Source organism: Passer montanus, unplaced genomic scaffold, assembly GCF_014805655.1.
Source record: "Passer montanus isolate IOZ18808 unplaced genomic scaffold, ASM1480565v1 scaffold244, whole genome shotgun sequence".
In the NCBI taxonomy this organism is placed as follows: domain Eukaryota; kingdom Metazoa; phylum Chordata; class Aves; order Passeriformes; family Passeridae; genus Passer; species Passer montanus.
This window is the reverse complement of record NW_024367082.1, coordinates 178,136-202,333: the sequence shown is the minus strand read 5'-3', so window position 1 is coordinate 202,333 and position 24,198 is coordinate 178,136. Positions and strand designations below refer to the sequence as shown.

General features: G+C 44.8%; 1 protein-coding gene across 5 annotated transcripts; it reads right to left on the bottom strand.

Moving 5' to 3' along the window:
• Positions 1-7,611: 7,611 nt before the first annotated feature.
• On the bottom strand, positions 7,612-24,195 carry THUMPD2 (THUMP domain containing 2). Of its 5 annotated transcripts, none has more exons than XM_039711252.1 (12): positions 23,904-24,195; positions 22,175-22,329; positions 21,309-21,441; positions 19,759-20,174; positions 18,553-18,630; positions 17,180-17,232; positions 16,790-16,877; positions 16,039-16,110; positions 15,290-15,404; positions 13,242-13,359; positions 11,602-11,760; positions 7,612-7,851 (listed from the first exon to the last, which is right to left on the bottom strand). In XM_039711252.1, the coding sequence occupies exons 2-12, from the start codon at positions 22,271-22,273 to the stop codon at positions 7,740-7,742; spliced, it is 1,443 nt and encodes a 480-aa protein (XP_039567186.1). In that variant the 5' UTR covers positions 22,274-22,329; positions 23,904-24,195; the 3' UTR covers positions 7,612-7,739. The 5 variants fall into 5 exon arrangements, with proteins under 5 accessions (XP_039567186.1, XP_039567187.1, XP_039567185.1 ...); XM_039711253.1 differs by lacking the exon at positions 7,612-7,851 and adding an exon at positions 8,438-9,408 and having other exon boundaries at positions 11,518-11,760; XM_039711251.1 differs by lacking the exon at positions 7,612-7,851 and adding an exon at positions 8,438-11,601 and having other exon boundaries at positions 11,686-11,760.
• Positions 24,196-24,198: the final 3 nt, after the last annotated feature.

Sequence of the window (24,198 nt, the reverse complement as noted above, 5' to 3'; positions counted from 1 at the left end):
GTGGCAGCTTGGGTCCGGATAGAATCCTGTAAGGTGCAGAAAATCAGCTGGCAGTCAGCCACTCAGGGCCGCAGGCAGCTGAAAAACAAAGCAGGACTTTTCCCTGAGAGACAAAACTCACCAGTCCAGGTTCCAGGTATCGGTTTGCAGGAGGCACTTGAGACTCTCAAAGCAGCCTGAGTTTGCGGTGGAGGCATCTTAAGTCTGGGTGGAATCTTACACTGTGGAAAAATCATCAGGCAGTCATCCACTCGGGACCACAAGCAGCTGAACAACGAAGCTGGAGTTTACCTTAAGAGGGAAAACTCACCAGTCCAGGTTCCAGGTGTCAGTTTCAAGGGGGCACTTGGGACTCTTAAAGAAGCCTCAGTTTGCGGTGGTGGCAGCTTGGCTCCGCATGGAATCCTGCAAAGTGTGGAAAATCAGTCTAGATTGAGATATTTGTATATTTATACTTTCCTTAATTACATACACATTTATATTTACAGTTTCTCTTGATGCATTACAATTATATATAATACGTAAAATATTTGAATAATATAGATAAAAGATTACTTACTGCCCTGCCTCTAACCAAATAAACACAAAAAATCCCTGTCTTGCAAACTACATAAATTCATTAACCTAACACTTCAGAACCGCTAAAATATAATACCTTAGTGAAGACCTGTACGCAGTATATGCTGTCCTTATAGCAAAATATTAAACAAAACCTATTTCTTTTACTAACATAGCAAAAAATACCATAACATTTAACTGTAATACAACCTATAAAAACCTCACTACACATAAAATTTAAAAGTTCTATTTTGACCCCAAAATTCATACATTCTGATCATTAACTTCCTGTAAAAGAAATATTTCAAAAACCAAAAAAACACAAATAAACCCTTAGAATAGCTACTATAATGCCAAGAACCATCAAACAAATAAACACCTAACCTCAGCTATCTAGGACGATCTACAACAAAACTTCTTTAAAAACAACACTACAAATAACCATTATCTCCTCAACAATACACCTCCAGCAAGACCAAGCAACTCAAAATACTCCAACTCCCATCCAAAAAATATTCCATAAAATAAACCACCAAAAACTCATCAACAAAATCTACTCAGCTTTCAAGAGCCCCATTTAACCTATACACAGATCTAAAACAAATAAAAATTAACTATTAACTGCCAGACCTTAAATAACTCCTCCACTACTGTATCAAACTTATTAAAACTCCAACACAAACTGAAATCCAAAACAACAAAATAACACGTCAGTGTTAACATTATCAATACATTTTTCTCTAACATTTCCTCTAACAAACGAATACAGACCACCATTTACCTTCACTTAAAGAACATACAATACACCTATAACCAACTACCCCGAAAACAAAAACACAGTCCTACCATCTACCATAAATGCAGCCAAATTAAACTAAAAAAACACCTCCAAAAGTTTTACAATAAACCAACATCAGATCAAAAGTATAACAAAAAACCCCTTAAACACTCATCCAAATTCTCCTAAAAAACAACTTGATCATGAAAAAATACAAAGCCAAAAAGCCTACTAAAAAGATCATATTCCTAAAAATAAAATAACAAAAGAAACAGCATCAAATTCCCACCAATATCATAAAAAGTCAGAATAGCTCCACCAGCCAAAAAATAAAAAATCCTAGCCTCTAATAAAACCCCAGACCACCTCAAAAACAAACACTAAAATGCAATTCCTCTGACCATCCCAACTACCATGATTAAAATGCATATTCTATACAAAAATGTCCTCTACCCTGCCATCAATTCCATATAATATTAATTACTCTCATCCTACATCGCACCCATATCAAAAATCTAAACCACACTTCAACCTTGAAAATAGTTACAAATTAACCTCAAAAACAAAGCTTTAATCACTAACTAACAAGAAACAAAAGACCAAGCAAAAAAAAAACCCCAAAACAAATAGCAAAACTCAAAAAACTCCACCACACAACCAAATACCAGGAAAAAAACCACACTACACTCTTTTCACCAACAATTCTTATCACATCACAAAAATGGGACAAAATTAAAAACCAACCCTATAGAAAGGGGTTTTCCTCCAATTGTGGTAAAAGGGGGATTTTGACCTCAGTTCAATCCCTTTAAAAGGAGGGACAACAGGGCTGCCCCCTCAACTTAGACCTTAGGATGACGAAAATGGGGGAGGGCTACCTTCAGATCAAGCCCATAATACCACAACAATATTTTCCCCCCTTCCATTTAAAATAGAATACAGGGACTCCCTATCACCCTTGTGATATCCCTAAGAAACTGGAAAAGGCAGGTCTTCCTTCAAACCAATACACTTAAAACCACAAGAGGAGGAAGGAACCCCTCCAGTTCAAACACAGACAGTAATGGAAGAGGAGTTCCTTCCCTCTTTTTAATATTTTTTTCCCTCATAACACCCCCTCCTTCTTTTAAATTTCTTTTGCTCTTCTAAAGAAAACATTATCATCAAACTTATCGTCTCACCTGAACCGAGAACCGTAACATGCAAAAAGTTCACCATATCCGCACCATACACCAACTGCAAACAAAATAAAACTATGCAATAAATTCCTAAAAACCACCTCAAAGCCACGACGTAAAGGAAATGTCAACGATTAAAGCTCCCGGCGGCGCCCGAGCCCCGCGCCCGGAGCGGCCGGCAGCGGCCGGGGCCAGCGCAGCGCCCGTGCCGCCTCTGCCGCCCGCCGGCCCGGCACGGCTCCCCTCGGCTCCTCCGCACGGCTCGCACCGGCGCGGCTCCGGCACTCCCGCGGCAGCCCGGCCGCCTTCCCCTCCCACCGCAGCAACTGCCCGGGCCGCGCCAGCAGCGCTCCCGCGCCGCAACCTTCGGGGCCGGGCCACGGGCACAAGAAGCGCCCTCAAAGGCAGCGGCACGGCCCCGGTTCAACCCCGCAAAGGCTGCGAGAGCTGCAGCTTCCTTCAGCCGAACCCCGAAACTGAGGCAGCGCGGGCTGCTCACCCCGCTTCAGCCAGGGCGAATTAATGTATTCTCCCCTTAAATTTCATCCCCGGCAATAGCAGAAGAAAGGGGTTTTCCTCCAATTGTGGTAAAAGGGGGATTTTGACCTCAGTTCAATCCCTTTAAAAGGAGGGACAACAGGGCTGCCCCCTCAACTTAGACCTTAGGATGACGAAAATGGGGGAGGGCTACCTTCAGATCAAGCCCATAATACCACAACAATATTTTCCCCCCTTCCATTTAAAATAGAATACAGGGACTCCCTATCACCCTTGTGATATCCCTAAGAAACTGGAAAAGGCAGGTCTTCCTTCAAACCAATACACTTAAAACCACAAGAGGAGGAAGGAACCCCTCCAGTTCAAACACAGACAGTAATGGAAGAGGAGTTCCTTCCCTCTTTTTAATATTTTTTTTCCCTCATAACACCCCCTCCTTCTTTAAAATTTCTTTTTCTCTCATAACCACACCTCCCTTTTTTGGTTTTTGGTGGGGTTTGTTTTTTTTTTTTTTTTGGGGTTTTTTGGGGTTTTTTTTGGGGGGTTTGTGGTTTTTTTTTTTTTTTTTTTTTTTGGGGTTTTTTGGGGTTTTTTTTGGGGGGTTTGTGGTTTTTTTTTTTTTTTTTTTTTTTGGGGTTTTTTGGGGTTTTTTTTGGGGGGTTTGTGGTTTTTTTTTTTTTTTTTTTTTTTGGGGTTTTTTGGGGTTTTTTTTGGGGGGTTTGTGGTTTTTTTTTTTTTTTTTTTTTTTGGGGTTTTTTGGGGTTTTTTTTGGGGGGTTTGTGGTTTTTTTTTTTTTTTTTTTTTTTGTTTTTTTTTTTTTTTTTTGGTTTTTTTTTGTTTTTTTTTTTGTTTTTTTGTTCGTTTGGGGTTTTTTTTCTGGCGGCACCAGGGTCGTCCTTCCACGAGACAGCGCCGGGAGCCGCCCATAAACCCCTCTACTCAGCAGCTCCAGGCACAAGGGAGGTCAGGCAAACCCTTCCCCTAAAACAGCCTCCCCCCGGCAGGAGCCGCCCCCTCCTCACAGCTCACAGCTGGGGCTGCTCTAAGCCCTCATCATCCTCACAGCTGGCGCTGTTGCCACGCTCCAACAGCGTCTCTCCCTCTCCAGCACACAGCCCGCTTCTCACAGACACAGACCAAACAGAAATCTACTACGGGTGTTGGCTTTTCTTAGTCTGTCTGGTTACACGATTAAAACGTGTACATGCAATCCAGGGCACAGCTTGGTTCATTCCTAGATAGAAACGTTATGGCCATATTTTCATAACCACTACCCATCTCTAGTCACAGTTTCCTACATTCCTGTGTACAAACGAGTGGATAGAGAGAGGGTTTCTATCCAAATGAATTTAGAGACAAATTCCTATTCTTTACCAACACCTATAAACTCGAAAAACTTGTCAGGTTTTAGTATACTACACAATGGGGACGGGAAGAGAGGAGCGATAGCAGGGGATGAGAAAGGGTACGGAGGGACGTCGTGCTGGGGAGGAAAGCGGGAGGAGAAGGGAAAGCCAGGGAGCGGGGCAAGAGGGACCGTGGACAGAGGAGGGAGAGAGTGGGAACAGAACGGAGTAGCGGGGTAGGGACGGGACAGGAAGGATCCGGGTTTGGGAGATAGAGGAAAATGGGGGAAAGGGAGATAACTAAGGGGAATACGGGCAGGAGGAAGGAGGGGTAGAGAGAGGGGCCAGGAGGGGAAGCCTCACAGAGTCCCGGCTCCATCCCGAGCCCGCCCCGCCCTGCCCGGGATGCTGCGCTCGCCGGAGCTCGGCTCGGTTCGGCGGAACCCGGTTCTTGGGCTAAATTCAGCTGTTATCGGCTAAACTCGGCTATTGTTGGCTGCATTCCGCGAGATTCGCCTCTTCGGCGAATCGCTTTTCCGCCGGTAAAGCGGCGCCTCCTCACGTTAAACACGGAAAGCTCGGTGTTCTCCTGCTGCCGTGTCGGGAGGAGGAGACGGACACGGACGGCATCGCGTGGTGGGCAGGAGCTCATTAGCCAGTGACTGCACTCACGCTAATTAATGGTCACGATAGCAGGCGGCTTGGTTCGGCGGAGCTCTCTTCGGTTCCACCAGCCTTGTGAGGTTCGCCTCGGTTCGGTCGAGGTCGTAAGGTTCGGCTGGTCCCGCCTTGGTTCGGCTGAGCTCGTTCGATTCGTCTGAAGGCGGCGACATTCGGTTCTGTTCAATTAAACTCGGCTAAATTCGTCTTGGTTCGGCTCTTCGTCCAAACTCGTCTAAATTCGGCTTTTCGTCTAAATTCGGCTTGTTTCGGTTCTTCGTCTGAACTCGGCTCGGTTCGGCTAAACTCGGCTATCATCCGCTCTTCGGCTAATCTCGTCTACCACCGGCTACACTCGGCTGTTTCGTCTAAACTCGGCTACTTTCGTCTCTTCGGCTAAACTCGGCTACACTCGGCTATCATCGGCTCTTCGACTAAACTCGGCTATTATCGGCTAAACTGGACTTTTCCCGCCCTCCCCTGTTGAGAAGGTCAAGCAAGTCCGCGACGCGCCACTCCCAATATGTCCACAGCGAGAGGACCTCGGCAGAGAGAAATGTTTTCGTCGATGCCTGTCAGCAACCGACCGAAATACGCCCGCTCGCGGCGCCGCTGAGCGTACAGTCCGTGTCCACGGCACTGGAAACGACACAGAAAATCCGGCTGGGGCCGCGCCGGCGTCGGGGTACCGTGCAGGCACTCCAGCAGACGGACCGAGGTCCTCGTTTTCCCGCTCTTTTGCCGCCATCTTGAGAAGGTCGAGCGCGTCCCGGCCGAGCCCCCCCCACGCCGTCGGCCGCTGCAGCAGCGCGGCACAGAGAGGCGTTTTCGCCGCCGCCTCTCGCCTGCCTGTCGGGAGGCTGCAGTACCGCGCTCTGGCCGCAAGGCGGCGGCGCTGCCGCCCGCCTCAGCCGGGGGCTCCGCACGCCGCGGGGCTGCGGGCAGGGGAGGGCCAGAAACGAAGAGGGGGGATCCCCTCCAAAAACTCCTCTAAAATGCCCCAAAACCACCCGGAAGAAAAATAAAAAACCTGCCTCTAACCCAATAAGAACCAAAATTAAGACCCCTTTATTTTAGACAATATTTAAATATATTTTTTTGTATTTTTCATATTTATATTTATAATGTATATTGATGTATAATGTAATTTCTATTCTATATTACATCTATTCCTATTACTTTAGTTCTATTTCTATTTCTATACATATTTATATATATTGATTATATACTTCTATATTTAGATTTATATTTCTATAATGCTTATATAATTTAAAATAAGACCCCTCTCTACCCAAATAAAAACCAAAAAAGCTTTCTTTTATACCATTTAAATTTTTTTAAATTTATGTCTTTCATGTTTTTAAATTCACATTTGCATTTAAAATGTATATTGACGTAGTGTTATCTACATTCTAAATTATATCTCTTCCTATTACTCATAATTATTTATATTTTATTTTTCTCTATATATATTTAGATATTTAGTATTTCTATATTTAGAATTATATCAAGATATGTATGTTCATAGTATTTAAAATAAAATCCCTGCCTCTACCACAAAAACCAAAAGCCCTTTCTTTTAAACTATATTTAAATCGTTGTTATTTATTTTTCATAATTATATTCACATTTGCATTTATAGTTTTATTGATGTATTCTATTGATAAATATATAATATATATAAAAATGTAATATAGATAAATTATTAATAGTATATATAATATGTACTGCTAATACTTATATTTACTTAGCTTTTTAATTTTTATGCATATCTTTATATATTTATTATATATTTCTATAGTTAGATTTCTACCTTTATTTTATGTATATTTATAATTTTTATTATAAAAACCCTGCCTATTGCCAAATTAAAAACAAAAAACCCCTTTATTTTAAACTATAGTTAAATATTTTTACATTTATATTTTTGATATTTACCTTCACATTAACAAGTGGTTATATATTGATGTACGATATTTAGATAGACAACATATATGACATATATGTTATAGTAAGATATATATAGTATAATTTGTACTATGTATTGTATCAATAGAAAGGAAAAGTTAGAAATAGTCTTAGAGATAAAAAGAAATAGAGAGAATAAGAAATACAGTTAGAGAGAAATAGAGTTGAAGAGGAAAGGAAATAGCATAAAAGTTAAATAGAAAAAGAAATAGAGTGAAAAAGATACAGTAAGAGAGAAAAGGAAATAGACAGAAAAAGAAATAGTTAAAGCTAGAGAGAAAAATAAACAGAGTTCAAGTATAAAGTATATAGAGAAAAAGAAAGTGAAATAGGGAAACAGAGAAACAGAGGGAAATAGAGAAATAGTCATAGAGATAGAGAAGAAAAGATAGAGTTAGAAATAGTGAGAAAGAGAAACAGAGTTAGAGATGCAGTTAGAGACAGACAGAAATAAAGTCTGAAACAGAAAAGTGAAGTGAGGAATAGACTGAAAAGGTGAAAAGCAAAGCAAGAAATACAGTGGAAAAAATGACTGAAGCACACCAAAGAAAGACAGGAGCCAAAGGGTGGGGGGGTTGCTTTAGGGTTGATTCAACTTTATTGAAAGAATCAGATCTGACCCCACCGCTACCTGCCACTGCATCTCCTGCCTGTCTCCAGCACCACTGAATCTGCCACCCGTGTCCCCATACCAGGAAGGGTGGCAGAAAATCACACCAGAAGCACGGTGGCAGTGTCAGAGCTGGGTCGGGTTCAGGCAGGCAATAGACACCTTTCTGAGTGTGGCATTTCCCGCGGGAGCTGCAGTACGCCGTGCTCATCATCGGGCAGCAGCAGTGATTTCCGTCCTGGCTGAGATCTCCAGCTGTGTCAGACAGAAAACCCTCTGAACACTGACAGCTATTTCTACTGCCTTCGCAGAGATACTTTATTCCATTTTCAAGCCCTTAAATTATATACATAAAATTATACTTGCATTTTTAAACCCTCTGTATCTATATTTAGAATTTCTTATACTCCAAGATCCTTGTATACAATTCAGTAGATACAGGATTGTAGTTGCAAGTAATTTTTAAAAAATTTTTTTTTATATAGAGATAAGGAAGGCTACAATTTTAATATTTTTTGCACAAACACAGCCCCTAAACTTCCAAGCGTTTTTTGGCTGTAACCTCCATTTTTGGGAGGACCCCACCTAACCCCTTTCACACCCAACTCACCTTCTCCTCCACTGCATCTTCACTCTCCCAGTGACACTGGGCTGCCCCAAATTACATCATCACCACCCAGACTCCAATTTCTATCCTTTTTACTCACCCCCAAAGGTGGTACAAAATGAATTAAACTAGTCCAGACAGCAGGATGTTGGTTTAATAATCCCATTTACATACATACAGCCCCCCTCCAGAAGGGGCCTCCATATAATTTCTTATATTCTAAAATCTTGTATAGAATAGATATATTTTTATTTTAAAATGCATCTACATACAAATTAGTATTTTTTCTGTATACAAAAATGAGAAACTTTACAGGTTTCAATACATAAATAAGTATGAGCAGAAAATCTGTATTTATTTCAGATATGCTGATGTCCACAGTTACACAAGCACAGTGTGCCAGTAATAACATGACTAGCTATATTTAATACTAGGATATTTTGAATGGCAATATGTAACAAACCAACTGTGTCTCAATCTGCTATTCAAAGAAGACTAATTATAATCTGATAAGGCACAGCTTGGGATCTATCTCTAATTACCTTACTTCTGGTTAAATTACAGCTCCTGACTGTAAAATCCCTGATAAATCAGTTTTAATCTATTGCTCTCCTCAAGCTAAAAGAATTGTGACAACATAATGGCATTAACATTTAAAATTATATTCTTACATATCTAACACAGAACTTTATCCAATACCAGAATGTATTGAGAATCTATTCAGTCTGCTTCTATATATTCTGTGAATACAGTGAATTACCATAAGTCTACTGTTGTTAAAATATAATTTTAATGTATCTAGTTCCTAGAGTGTGTATATTGTACAAGAAAAAATATCTGCAAAGGTCTGGGTTCACTTCTAATTTCTTCCAAAGAGCTGCACGTATTTTTGTATCTTAAAGTACTGATGTAAAAGTATTTATTTGTATTTGTAGTTGACTTGCTTTGACAAAATACAGAAAACTTTGCTTGCTATTCCTCAGAAAAACAGTTTTGTGAAGAGCAGCTCTATTATTTTTGTATGGCTGCTATATAGATAACATATGATCCAAGTGATTACAGAAGAATTCATCTATACTTACAGCAAGTCTCAGAATTTCACACATAGATGTTTCTTTAGGGTGTGTTTTTCCACAGAATGGGGTTTTTTTCATAGTTTTTTAATGTGTCTGTAGTTCAGCATCAAAGAAACTTAGAGGGAACACCTGGAAAATTTTCAGTGTTGGTATGACTACAGGGCACACATCATTATGTTCAGGCCTCAACACTGTAATCCCCCAAACATCCAACAACTTCAAAAAGCAACAGACTGAAGATATCAGTTAATTGCCTCCAAAAATGCAGTACCTACAAACAATGAGGGTTGATGTGACATTAGCACTGTAAGTGCTACTTACATTCCTTTTTTGTTGGTGCTGCAAGACTAGAAAAATCAGCTTTCATACAAAAAAGCCAAGAAGGGACCAAAAATAGCCCTAGGACATAGGTAAAGGCACTACAATACACAAACAGAGCTTGGCAGCACAACACAAAACTATCCTTCCATGTCTCATGGGCAAGGAACAAATGTCTCACAGCTGCATGTGGGCAGCACAACATGGCCTAAGCTGCTTTCTTCTAAAATACCAAAGCAAAAATTCTCACCAAGACATTTCTAAATGTTTTTGACAGCACAATGGTTGAAGAATACTGAACCACACTAGATAAATACAGTTAACCAGAGTTCAAAGTAATTGTTTGTAAAAAAGTAACGAATTCAAACTACAATTACACATTATTCCTTGATTTCTTTGATACGCTCAGTGTTAGAAAAAAGGCAAGCCAAATGAAACCAAAACAAAACCAGAAAATAAAACAAACAAAAACAAACCTCCCCCCAAACCCTGCCCTTAAAGTTTGCCTTAGTCCAAAATGCTGCTGAGTTTCAAAAGAAAGTCTTTATCATAAACTGCACAGGTGTAAAAATATACATTAACAACTACAAGATATTTTAGGACAGAAATGTGTGTTTGAAAATGCAAATATAATCCTATTTTTTACTTTTCTCATTAAAAACATTTGAGAGAAACAGCATTGAAGTCAACAAAATAACATTGTTAAACCCAACCCTGCTCTTTAAGGTGATCTTCAGTCAAAAGCTTGACACAGAAGCATACAGAAATGTATTTTATCCTAATTTTCCCTCCTCAAAAGGCCTCCAGTGTTCCTGCAGATTGACATAGCTTAGGAAAGCAGTGAGAAATCTTCATGTTCAGTTCTCACAGAAAACATGCAATGTTTTTTGGTTTTTGCTATCTCAGCCTTTGTACAAAGGATGCTAAAACCCAAAGGAGAAAGTGATTTCAGTATTGCCTTGGGCCCTTTCTTTGGTACAGTTCTAGAAGCCCTATTTTGATGAGACAGAAGAACCAAGAGAAAAGGTACAGGGAAGAAAAAAAGGTGCCACAAATGTGCAGGAGAGAAAGGGAGAGGCAGGGCAGGGAGGACCCAGGACACACAAAACAGGGTCAGGGCCCAGGGCCTGGCTGCAACTCCAGCTGTCACTGCTGCTTCTTGTCCTTCTGGCCTCCCTTCCTGCTCAGCATCTCAGGGGGCACACCTATCCTCCATCTAAGAACAACCTGAACACTAAGAATACTTAGAATAGACAAAGCTGCAGCTTAAACATTGCTTTTAAATGAATAGCTGGAGTGCACAGCCCAAAGATCATGAGCTACCACATCTGGCTTTGCAGTTCTGCAAATCAAGACTCTCCCACAGAAACTCCTCCCAATACCGAACAGCTCTGCCTAAACAAGGATTTGAGGACTCTGCCACATTACAATACACTATATCCGCTTTCACTGTATCCAATACAGTAGAAATACTGTAGTAGAAATACTGCAGCTTCCACCTCTCCTATTAAACCAGAGACAGAACAGCACAGTGCCTTAGGACTTCCCAAGGACATGAGGCAATCTAAGGGATGGCAGTGGATGTGTCTGCATCAGCAGAGGCTGCTCCCAAAGCATTCAAGTTCCCTTCAGCCCACAGCCAGAGAGCTCCCAGTTCCAGGGAGTGTACCAGTACTGGGACAGCTCTCAGTCCCAGTTCTGCTGCTCCCAGGAGCAGACACCTTCCTGTATTTGTGTATGAAAGCATCAGTCTTGCCCAGGCTAACGGCATAGACACCCTCTGGCAGCAGAGACCCAAAATGTCTGCTGAGAACAGGTTTTCCACACCCCTGGGCCAAGGAGGAGGAATTCCCAACCACACTTGGGGCTGCTCCACTGTCACCATCAGCAGAGGCCTCAGCAGGGTCACCTCCAGCACACCTGGTCAAACCATCCATGGCTTGTGCAGGGGCTGCTCCACTGTCACCATCAGCAGAGGCCTCAGCAGGGTCACCTCCAGCACACCTGGTCAAACCATCCATGGCTTGTGCAGGGGCTGCTCCACTGTCACCATCAGCAGAGGCCTCAGCAGGGTCACCTCCAGCACACCTGGTCAAACGATCCACGTGTCTGCGGAGCTCCTGGCTCAGCAGCAACACCAGGGTCCCTCCAACACGAAGCACTCTGGCAATCACAGGAAAAAGAAAGGTTAGGTGTTGATCCCTTCTGGCATCCCTTTGCCTGTGCAGAACTTTGCTACTACTGACACTTCAGATGCCATCTGCATTCAGTGAAACACCTGAGTGTGTCACAGCTCAGCTCAGTGAGCTGCACCTCCAAGAGGAATTTAAATCCCCCATCTTCTTACCTCTTTCCAAATAGGAGAACAGGGCCCTGTCCTGACTCCAAAACATTTCTGATGTTAGTAGTTCTTTCTATTGGGTTGGCAGGGAAGAGAAACTATTTTTTTACCACACTCAGCATTCTTTCAAGGATCAAGGGCACCATCAAGCCCAGGGTTTTTGGAGACTGCAAAGGAACAGCCTCCCAGTGCAGCAAGGGCTGCTCAGATTAGCATGGTAATTCTGAAACTGGCCCTTCCTTTCGGAAACTTCAAAAAACAGCCTTTTGGAACTTGCCCCGTTCCACTGATCCTGAATGGCTTTCAAACTCAAGAAGCAAAAGAAAATTAATCAATGTTTGCAATTAATTTTTCTAGGTATATGTCCAAACATTACATGTGATTTGAAAGAAGGGAAAAAGAAATACTATCCTGACTCAGTTTACAGTAAGTAGTTTGAACAGCTTTACTGGTGGGGCTCTCATGGCCCCTTCCTCATCTCCACCTTCCTAAGGGAATATTTTACTTAGGATGGACCAATAGAGCAAATAAGGCCAGAAAACAAGATTGCCATACCATTCTGTGGAGCCATGCAACCTTCTCCATCACCTTCCCACCACATTCCTGCATTGGCTGAGTAAGATCAACATCTGCTGAAGAGCAGTCCTAGAGAAAGGGCTTCTTTTCAGGCAAGAAGTAGAGGGGAAGATGGCTTGACCTGTCTGTTAGAAGCAGCCCAGCTATCAGCTTGGCCCAACTCTGCCACCAAATAACATGGTGAGAGACGAAAGGACACACCAAAAACCAGCCCAGGCTGCTAGTGAGGCGTTCCTGAATAGCAAGGACAATGCATGTCCCTTCTTCTAGTCTAGAGATCCTTCCTGCCAAGGCAGGCTGGTCAAAGCTTGGCTGTGACCTCAAAAAGAAAAGACTATCAATTTATACAAGCAGGCCTCAACTAGAAAAAGATTATAGCTTTATTTGCCTGGCCACGCTTTAACTTTGTCCAGGTAGGCCTCTCCTCTTTCTCCTTTCTGCCACACTGGAGTATGGCTCAGAAACATTTCCCAATTGTGAATTGCAAAGAGCATTTGAGAGCACGGCTCACACTGGATCCTCCCTTGGCAGCTCACAGCTGGTGAAACACAACCTAACAGCCTCCAAGGGACAAGTAATGGGCTGAGACCTCCACAGCCTGCACAGGGTCACACTACAGAGTTGGGGACTATGGAATAAAGCAGATCTGAAGCTGGCTGAATGCTCAGATCACAAACCATTATGGCACTTCCATCAAACCCATGAGGGTGCCAAAGGCCACACGTACCTCTCCATTTCCTGGAGAAGATCTGGTAGGAGCCGGGAATCACTTGTGGTCTTGAACTTCTTCCCAAATGGAATATCCGAAATAACACTATCAAAGCTTTCTGAGGGCAATGGCAGTGCTGCAGAATAAAGGCAGGTCTTTACTTATCTCTGACTGTGTGAAAAATGCACAGCAGCTCTGCCCCTGTTCCCCCTTCAACACTGCCTGCCAGCTCTTTTTGGGCTATGCACGTTCACATAAGGCACATTTTGGATTATGCAGATTCACAGCTCCTTCTGCACTTGCCCTCATGAACTCCACCATGGAGACACCACCCCCCTGCAGACTGGCAGGAGACAAATGCGTGGCAGCACCGTTCAGTCTGCAGAGTCTCCACTCCTGAGGATGTCTGCCCCTGCAGCAAGACTCTCCTAGGGCACTACACGGTCCCAGATTAACTGCTGCCTCTCAACACCCAGTACATCTTAAACATGAAAATCAAATCGTTGAGCAAAACACAAAAGAGCTACATTTGTGAGCACTTTACTCAGTGCAAATGTTCAAGTGCACATGTATGAATGGCAAGGAGCCACCTCCAGTTCCTCTCCATGCCAGTTTTCTTCCCTCAAGGAATCTGGTTACAGCCAGAATCACTTGGATCCTGTCAGAGCTCATGCCTTTGAAGGGCCACCTCAGAGCTTCTGCATCCCAGCTGAGGTCAGCTTCCTTAAGGAAGATGCAGCACTGCGCCTGTGGTGATGAAGGCTGGCCACGTGCCAGGCTGTGCAGGCCAGCTGAGACCCTTCCTGAGACCCTGGAGGTCCCTCCATCCCATGCCAGGCTGTGCAGCCAGGCTGGGATCCCTCCTGAGACCCTGGAGGTCCCTCCATGCCATGCCAGGCTGTGCAGGCCAGGCTGGGATCCCCAGGGTTCTCCATGCCATGCCAGGCTGTGCAGGCCAGCAGGCCTGGGCCCTGCACAGACCCTGGGGTCCTCCATCCCTCAGGGTGCTCCAAAAGCGCTTGACACGGCCTTGAATAGATAGCAGGACTAAAGACTTCCAACAGTCCCTCCTCACCTAAACTGTTATGAGATTCTATGCCAACTTTTCTACAACTAGCTGGAGATGTTTCCTGGACCATTCTTGGGTCAACACTTGCAGCACAACAACTGGGTATCAATTTTATCTGCAAATGAAAGGACACACCACCTACAGCCCTTCTCAAGACATGCAGAAGTTACAGCCAACTTGCTCAGTTTAGAAAACCTGACAGCTAAGTACCTTCCATTATCCTAGAAACCAAAGTCAAACACAGCTTTTAAGTGAGAAATAAACCTACATTTTTATAAAAAATCAATAATGTTTCTTACCATTCCAGTAAGAAATAAATACTGCAAGGTAAAAAAAAATATGCACACTTCATCACTCATGCACAGGGAAACTCAGCCAGCTTGCCTGTCATGGATTTCATATAGGCATAATTTAGCCTCAGACTCTGAAGTCCAGAATAAGGTCATACAATTATTTCCTTCTCTGCAGAATCGCTTGTAAACCAAGAGTAAACAGACTTCCTTTTACGGGAGAAAGGAGCCATAATTCAAAATACTCCTACTGCAAAACATGAACAATGCAGCTTAGCTTAATGTGTCCTCACCAATACTCACCTGGTAAATTTAACTTACAGGCTGCATTTCATTTGGATTTGTCCTGGCTGTGTTCCACTAAGATACAAAGAAATCTCACATGGTACATACTCTTTATGGTATTGTGGTGGTAAATCACACATTTACCATGAAGAGAGAATTACTGTCCATGGCAGACAATTGTAAATTTTATTGTCTTCAATAAAAAGATGATAAAAGATAAAATGCTGACTTCATTTTTACCAAAGTTACAGGCAGCAGGGAGGAAGTACCTCCCTTCATAATTATCCCTTCACTAGCACTAGTACCAGAGCCACAACCCAGCTATTTGTTGGGAGTTAGCTCTGCAACGTATCACCTCAGGGAAACCTACCTGTACAATCCCAGAAATACAAAATAGCCACCTGGAAATCCCACAGACATACCTTTCACAGAAGCTTTCAGCAGCTCAATCTTATCCACTAAGCCTGCAGCTCTGATATTGCCATCTGCACCCTCTAACTGTGAGTCACTTATATCGGCACCCCAGTAACAGGCTTCCTGTCCAGAGAGAGAGAAAAGTAATTTTGTGAACACTCTAGTTCTTTATTTCATTAACCCTTCTTGAACTGCCTTGTTGTACAGCTCTTGCAAGACACCCCCCTTTCTGGGACATCTGCTGGTGTTACAAAAAGCAATCCACAACCCACAGGGTGGAGCAACGGAGAAAGTATGTGCTGTCTCCATTCTTTTAATCTTCAGAAATATTCATGTTCAGAAGTATGTGCTGTCTCCACTCCTTCAATGCTGTGGTCTGCTCAAGACACTTGAAATGACAGAAATACCAAGAGCATGTCCTAACAGCACGACCCCAGCTAGGTACAGCGAGCCCCACTGCCCCTAATGCTGACAACTGTCCCATGACACCAACTCTTCCAACCCCAGGAAACTTCACAAGCTCGTGGCTGCCTCACACAAACCCTGCAGTGGGAATCACCAGCTGCACCAGCCTGCAGGACACATTCATCTGGGGAACCTTTGTACTGAAACACTTCTAGCAGCTGCCCAGAAAGATTGGTTTGTTTTCACCTTTCCAGGCAGCAATGGGCTTTGGCCTAACTGGCAGAGAGAAAACCCTGTCCCACAAGTACCAGTTTCCCTGCAGGGGTCCAGCAGCTGGGACTGGGATACTCACAGGCCACTCCTTGGCAGCCTCCAGCAGGATGGTTCCTAACCCACACATGGGATCCAGCACAAGGGCACCAGCCTACAAAAACAGAGGGGTTACTACATCCCCAGCATGCCAAACTCCTTACCCAGGACAGAGCTCACAGAGGGATGTGCACAATCCCACTGAACCCAGCACAGGTTAACAAGAATCTCTGGTAATCCCTGGCCAAACTTGCCTGTAAGAGAATATAGTGAAAAGCACCAATAACTTCACTGCAGACAGTGTGAAGCTATTGGGGAGCTTGAGGAGGAGGAGACATTCAGGAGGAAATATTACAAGTGGACTGCAGACAGATGTTGGTACCACTGTGAAAAGAGACCACATTTCCTTGGAAAACAACAGCAAACAACATCTCATTTTTTCACTGTTGCAGAACAGCAGAAAAAAGCTTGCCACTTAGACATGTATCTGTACAAGGATTACCAGCTCTGTTGAGAAGCACCAGGAGTTACAGCAGACACCTGGCTGAACTGCCGGTGACAGCACACTCATCACAGGCATGGCAGACCCTGGCCACAGGCACTAGGGAATGGGGCACTGAAACCACCCCACTCCTTCCCAGGGAACAGGGAGAATGGGGCACTGAAATCACCCCACTCCTTCCCAGGGAATGGGGCACTGGAATCACCCCACTCCTCCCCAGCCCCAGACCCCATGAGCAGTACCCCATTCCCTTCGTTCAGGACCCATTTCTTCACAAGGAACATTCACTGACCCTGATTTCAGCCAGAGATGCCATGGCCCATGCCACTGTTGACCGCAGTCCTGCTGTTCTGATATACTCTCTGTTTGCCAATGGAAGCCTGCAGACAGCAAAAAAACCAAAAAAAGTTAACTAAAACAGCAGCAGAACCACCCAGACAAGCCCATGTAATGTCAAAGAACAAATGAAATGGACAGATCTCCTGAGAGACAGAGAAGTCTGCTTTTAACCATAACTCACTGCAAAGTCTGGTCTGTGTGTTCATTTAAAACCCAGGCAGATCACAAGACTAATTTAACAAAAGTGATTATCAAACCAAAAGATAAATACTCGTGGCAGATAGCAAGATTTACAAATCCTGTCTGTTCTGACATTGCCCAACACAGTGGGGAGAACACTTACTTGAAAAGAGGAATCCCCACCACAGAGTGAATGTCATTAAGATGTACAAAGATCTAGAAGAGGAAAAAAAAAACACCAACATTTTAAAGTCTCAAACTCACACAACAATACCTTTAACTTATTTAAACCAGACACAGATGCTTCTACAAACCTCTGATTCCAGTTTTTAAGAACAAAAATCCATACTACAAACAACAACAATTAATTGGGAGAAGTCCCACTAGTTGATCTGAATGCCACTTTACAGATTATTTAATGCTTAATCAAGCTGAGGGGGATTTTGTCAGCCAGGAATCCATCAGCAAGCACTTGAATTTATAAGGGAGCCTATTTTTCCTTAACACAGCATAGGAATTTTTAGTTATAAATCCATTTACTACAAGTGGGAGAATATTATTCACTGTATACTAGCAACAAAATAATAAACATTTTTAAAAACACCAACTAAACAAAAAAAAGAACCCAAAAAAAAACCCAAACCAAACCCCACCAAACAAAAAAACCCAAAACAAACAACAACAAGTAGCTGTAGGCAGCTACAAGAAATTGTTCTGCTGTCCTACAGAGAACATCCCAAAAGAAGACTGAGCTCCCCAGCAGGTCTTGCATGACTGCAATCCCTGCCCCAGGAAGCACGAAGGGAAACACAACACTGCTGGAAAATCCCAGTCCTCAGCACTTGAACAGCTTCAGAGCAAAAGTCTGGGCAAGAACAGGAGGTGCAGGTGAGCCTCACCAAAGCTGTACATAGTACACAGTGCTCAGGGTGGGCACCAGCACCAGGAAATGAACTCCAGAGTTTCTGCAGGTCTGGAATCTCTCAGCATCAGAGCTGAGAGCAGCTTCCACAAGCCAAGGGCAGGGATGGACAAACATCCCTGAAGAAACATTCCTTGTCAGGAGCAAGGAATCCTCTGGAAGGTCTCTGGGCAGCAGTACCAGCAAGGGTGCACAAAGGGAGCTGTTTGCTATTTGTGGAAGAACATAACCCCCAGGCCTTGTATGTGATATTCTCAAGTCCAGCTCCTTGAGAACAGCCTATGATGCCTGCTCCCTTCCCCTCCAGAGGCCACAGACACCCACGGCTTAGGTGAATTCCATTTTCACAGTCAGAGTCCAGCAGTCTGCGAGGGTGCTGGATCCTGAAACTCCTCCTCTGGGGATCCTTCCCCTCCCATGCAGGCAGGGGTTCATGCCAGAGCTCTGAAGGCACACACACACCAGGGCCACACACATGCTGATTTTCAGGTAAATTCAGCAGCAGGAAGACCAGCAGGGACAGGCCATGGTCCCACGTGCAAAGGGGGCAGAGAACAAAACCAAAGGTGTCAGGGTGAGTCTGGAAGCATCCATAGGCACACAAGCAGCCCTACCTCCAGGTCAGGGTCCCGCAGATCAGTACGCCACCCGCACTGCTTCACCAGCGCTGTGCCAATGGCTCTTCCGACCTCCTAGGAGGGGGAGAACAGTCACAGGCACAAAAAAACATAGAACTGGGAAAACTGCAGAGCACAGCCTCGGATGCACAACCCTCAGAAATCCCGGGGAAGAGTCTATGCCTAAGAGAGTAACTCACACAACTCACAGCAGAAGAGATGCAACAGGGCAGAGCAGGTGAGTGAGAGGCAAAGCAAACATGGCACAAGGTAAACAACCAACACTCAGCTGCAGCAAGAGGAGAAGCTGAAGCTCCAGTCCTGCCAAGTGACAATAAAACATTCACTTGAGTTGGACTTGATCCTTGTGGATCCCTTCCAACTCAGAATATTCTGTGACTGCCACCATTTTGGAATTCTTAATCACATGCACAAAATACTTCCAATGGCTCTAAGGCAGATTACCCAACAGAAAACCTGCAAATGCACAACTACAACTCACAGTATTAATGTTTTCATTATATATAGAAAGCTCTGATTACCTTTACAGTATAGGTTCAAACATAGCACAAATTTAGGCAAACACCCTCGTAGGGAAGCTCATGTGTCTCACCTCACCAAGGTGCTAGCTTTAGTAGGAAAAAAACCTAAACTACTGACACCTTCCAGTAAGAGTAACCTGCCCAGATGGGAAGAGGGCTGAATAGAACAGACCCCGGAGGACTGCATGCCACTATTCTCTCCTAAGGACCAAGACTCCCAGGGCTGTATTCCTGAAGAACAAATTCTCCACAATACCTAGTCAGAGGCAACTGAAACTGTGAGTTCTGGCTTTTACCCCTTCATCCAGACTGCCACAATTGAGAGGAGTCAGGCCCCACGGTCCTTGCAATGGCCCTTCAAGTAGCTCTAACTTATCCCATCCCTCCTCAGCCTCCACAGGCCCAGAACCTCACACTCTTACCTTTGCTTATCCTCAACAAAAGGTATTGATTTGAAAAACATGAAGGGTAATAGTGCAGAGAAATCAAAAACAGTATTTCCACTTGTTTAAGGTGAATGCAGGTTAAGGGCTTTTTGAGAAAATACAGAAAAAGCTCACATAAGTTTATTATTCCAGAAGACATAACACAACTGAAATGACAAACTACACATCTCTGTTCACCCTTGCTGAATTCTTTTAAAGTAGGTACCTCAGCATACCTGTGAAGTCAGTATTCTGGCAATCGCTCCACTGCAGCGACATGACACCCTGAAGCTGAAGTTAAGCTCCTCACTGGCAGCAGGATCCTCTTCACTGCCTCTGGAAGGCAATTCTGAGGAAGTCCTGCTCTCAGTCCAGCACTCCTGCCTGCTCATTCTGTCTGGTGCCTCACAGGTCTCCCCAGCTCCCACCTGATACTCTTCAGACACAATTGCCTTCACTTGCTTCGTTTTCTGCCTTTTACTTGCAGTATTTGTCTCTTCTTCTGACTTTCTCTTCAGAGCCAATGCGTTTTCTTGAGAGCCATAATCTGTTTTCCCCTTGTGTCCATGAAGCTTTCTCCAAACAGAGATAATGTCCAGCCAGTATTTCGGGTCCTCAATGACAAGGCTTTTAATCTCATGAAGCATTTTCCCTAGAAGAAAAAAGCAGTTTTGGGTTAAGTACCTCATCCTCGGCTTTTCACTTCCCTAGGGACTGAGCACAGGTGTTCACAGCAGCTGTGTTCAGATTTCATTCACGTGTGAGTCCAGAATCACAGGCACAGCTGAGCTCTCATCACCCACCAGGAGCCACAGAGGCGCCCCTCTGATTACCAGCACTGCTCAACCAAGACTAAATCACGCAAGGGTTGAATTCTGCACAAGAACTCAGCAGCTGTAGAAAACCAGAGCACCTATGAGAGTCATTCCCAGGGACAGAGCACCAGCCTACCATGCCACCCTCCCCAGAAAGCACTTGATCCAGGTTTAAGTGATGCAGAACACTCTCCAGAATTGAAAGACAGATACAAACATGAATTACTTGGAGTCATCTCAGGCAAAACCAAGTTTATTCTTTCAGAAAGAAAATTTCTGCTTCCCATTCATAACTGTGCCTTCAATCCTGCAACACATGTGTGGGCAGTCCCAAGCTAGCCACAAGAGAGGCATGAGGAACACAGAGGCCAATTCACCTACATACATGAAAGCTGGTCAAGGAAAAAACATAAAGGTCTTTCTAGTTATCACTTAAAATCTTAGAATCAAATTTCATCCTCAAAGCTGAAGGTAATCTCCCAAATAAAAATCCAGCAGCAGGCAGATATCAATCCATCTAACCTGAAATTCTCACTCCAACACTGACAGAGAACATGATCCAAGCAGCTGAGACTTAGAAGGATGCTGCATACTTAGGAGTAAATTGACACAATACATAGGTTGGGATTCACTTCGTTTAACAGAAAATAAGACTTGTTAAAATAAACACAAGAGATCCAGGAGTGAACTTTGGTTTTCGGGTGGGTTATTATTCTCTTTTTTGGGGCTGGGCAGGGGAAAGGGTCTTTAAAATACAGATATACACTCAGTACCAGCAGAATACAGGTTGCAAGGTAGCTATGGAAAACAATTTAAAAGCCCTTTTCAGGTCAAAAAAATGTTGAAAACGCACGTGGGTGAAAGACACTTCATAATCGATTACTGTCAATTAGAACTACAGCCACCAGTAAAAACCTAAACACTTCAAATGTTATAACCAGGACTCAAACCAAGGCTTCCCGTGTCCGTACCTCTGTTCCCGGACACCGGCAGCGGACTGTGCTTCTTCAGCAGCAGGAACAGGCGCTCCCCCGAGCGCAGCTGCCGCAGCTCTCCAGGTCCCGCGGCCGCCCTGAAGAACACTTTTCCCGAGACGCAGTCCACCTGCGGGGAGAACACCCGTCGGACCCGGCCGGGCGAGCGCAGCCCCGGCTCCCTGAGGGTGAGCCCCTCCGACCCCGGCCAGCCCCGCGCCGGGGGCAGTACAGCTCGGGCCGTGCTCGCCGGGCTCCGGGCGCGGAGCTCCCTGCTGAGCCGGACCGGACCGCCCGGCTGGTCACTGGCTCCCGCTCCCCGCTCACCCGGACCGGACCGGGCCGGGCCGCCCGGCTGGTCACTGGCTCCGGCTCACCCGGACCAGACCGCCCGGCTGGTCACTGGCTCCGGCTCACCCGGACCGGACCGGACAGCCCGGGATGTCACTGGCGCCGCCCTGAAGAACACTTTTCCCGAGACGCAGTCCACCTGCGGGGAGAACACCCGTCGGACCCGGCCGGGCGAGCGCAGCCCCGGCTCCCTGAGGGTGAGCCCCTCCGACCCCGGCCAGCCCCGCGCCGGGGGCAGTACAGCTCGGGCCGTGCTCGCCGGGCTCCGGGCGCGGAGCTCCCTGCTGAGCCGGACCGGACCGCCCGGCTGGTCACTGGCTCCCGCTCCCCGCTCACCCGGACCGGACCGGGCCGCCCGGCTGGTCACTGGCTCCGGCTCACCCGGACCAGACCGCCCGGCTGGTCACTGGCTCCGGCTCACCCGGACCGGACCGGACAGCCCGGGATGTCACTGGCGCCGGCTCACCCGGACCGGGCCGCCCGGGCGGTCACTAGCCCGGCTCCCCGCTCACCTCGGTGGCGCCGAGCCGCGCCCGCACCTCCCGCGCCAGGAAGGGCTCCAGCCCGCGTCCCGCCGTGCAGAAGAACCTCCCGTGCTCTGCCGACGACATCTTGGAGGTGTGGCCTGCTGGGGGCGGGGCCCCTCGGGGGCTACTGTGGGCGTGGCCTAGTTCGGTCAGTAGATTAAAAATTAACTTTAAAAATTAAAATTAAATTTTAAATTAATTACAAATTCCTAGTTCGCTTCCTACACAAATCCATGCTGTTATTTGAGTAGCTGCTGTTTCACTCCAACAGGACAGCACAGACTTGAACAGTTTTCTACTTTTGAGAAGTTGCTTTTGTCAATTGCCAGCTAAATCTGTGTGAGTTTTGGGAATTACTAATGCAGAACAGAGTTTTCATCTGGAATCTGCAAATGCAATATTCAATCAGAAGGAGCTGAAGCATTTGGAGAAGACAGAAACATCAAGATTCTCAGGGAAAATCTTTCAGCACAAATGTCTGATAATTACTCATTTAATATTTTCATGCAGCTGTGTGTATTATTCAACAGACAAGACTCAAATAATGTAAAGTGAATGAAAAAAAGGTAATGAAAGTGTAAATTAGCACCCACCCCCTCTCCACAATGGTATTTAATAAACAGCCAACAGGTGTGAAAATATTAGATTGTATTGTTCTTAGTGAGTACAGTACATTCAAATACAAAAATATTTTCTGGACTGTTTAAAAGCTTACCCAGGAGAAAAATACCAGAAAAAACACCACACAAATCCTGCTTTAAAATTCATAATCTTTAACAATTCAGAAAATTTCACTACAGTAAGTTAAAGTTTCTTCTCAAAATAAAATTTAAACATCAAGTTAACAAAGAATTAGGAGGTTGAGCAGAAGTTCATACAGTGCAAGGGTTCTTCTCATCACCACCATCCACAGGACAGCACAACTAAGTCACAATTGTCCACAATCTAATCCAGAATTGTCACAAGTCAGACCTGAACTTTGGAGTCTGCTGCTAAGTGCACACACACAGCTTTATGTCTCTGAGCAGGATAAGGCAGATAAATGTATCCCAGTAGACAGAAACAATTCAGCCTAAAGGAATTAGTGAGTCCCTTCAGGAATCCTAAATGAACATTTAAAACTAAACTGAATGAAGTTTCTTAAAAATAATGGGCTGAGAGGAATAAGCCTCTTTGTAAGAGTCAGAATTCGTTATTATAGAAAAGAAACCTGCACACAAAATGAAGTCAGTGATGGAAGCATATACCAGCAATCCAAATCCCTGCATGCCAGTTCACTAACAAAACTGAAGTTGTATCTCAAACATTTACAGTCACTCAAATCCGTTGCACTAAATCCATGTTCATATATCCTCATTTTTAAAAAGTCACAACATAGTATCTAGTGAGTGCATTCGGTTTGGGAATTTTGATTTCAACCATCTAATTTGGACACAGATCAGAAATCTTCTCTACCTGCTATAAAACACAAGGAAAAAACCAAAGCTCTAGAGACCATGACAAAAGTGTTAACTTTCACTGAAAAGAGTCATTAAATAAACTTTAGCCTCATCAGAAAAACTGGAATTGGGTGGGGGTAGGGAGGAAGGATCAAAATTGGGGGCAAAAATAACCCCAAAGAAGTATAATTTGATCTCAGAATGGTTTACCTTGGAACGGACCTTAAAACTCGTCCAGTTCCATCAACCTGCCACGGGATCTCAGAATGGTTTACCTTGGAACGGACCTTAAAACTCGTCCAGTTCTATCAACCTGCCATGGAGGGACACTTCCCACTGTCCCAGACCGCTCCAAGCCCCATCCAGCCTGGCCTTGGGCACCTCCAGGGATCCAGGGGCAGCCACAGCTGCTCTGGGCACCCTGGGCCAGGGCCTGGCCACCCTCAGAGGGTGCAACTCCTGCCCAATATGCCATCCATCCCTGCCCTCTGGCAGTGGGAAGCCATTCCCCTTGTGCTGTCCCTCCAGGCCCGTGCCCCAAGCCGCTCTCCGGCTCTCCCGGAACCCTGC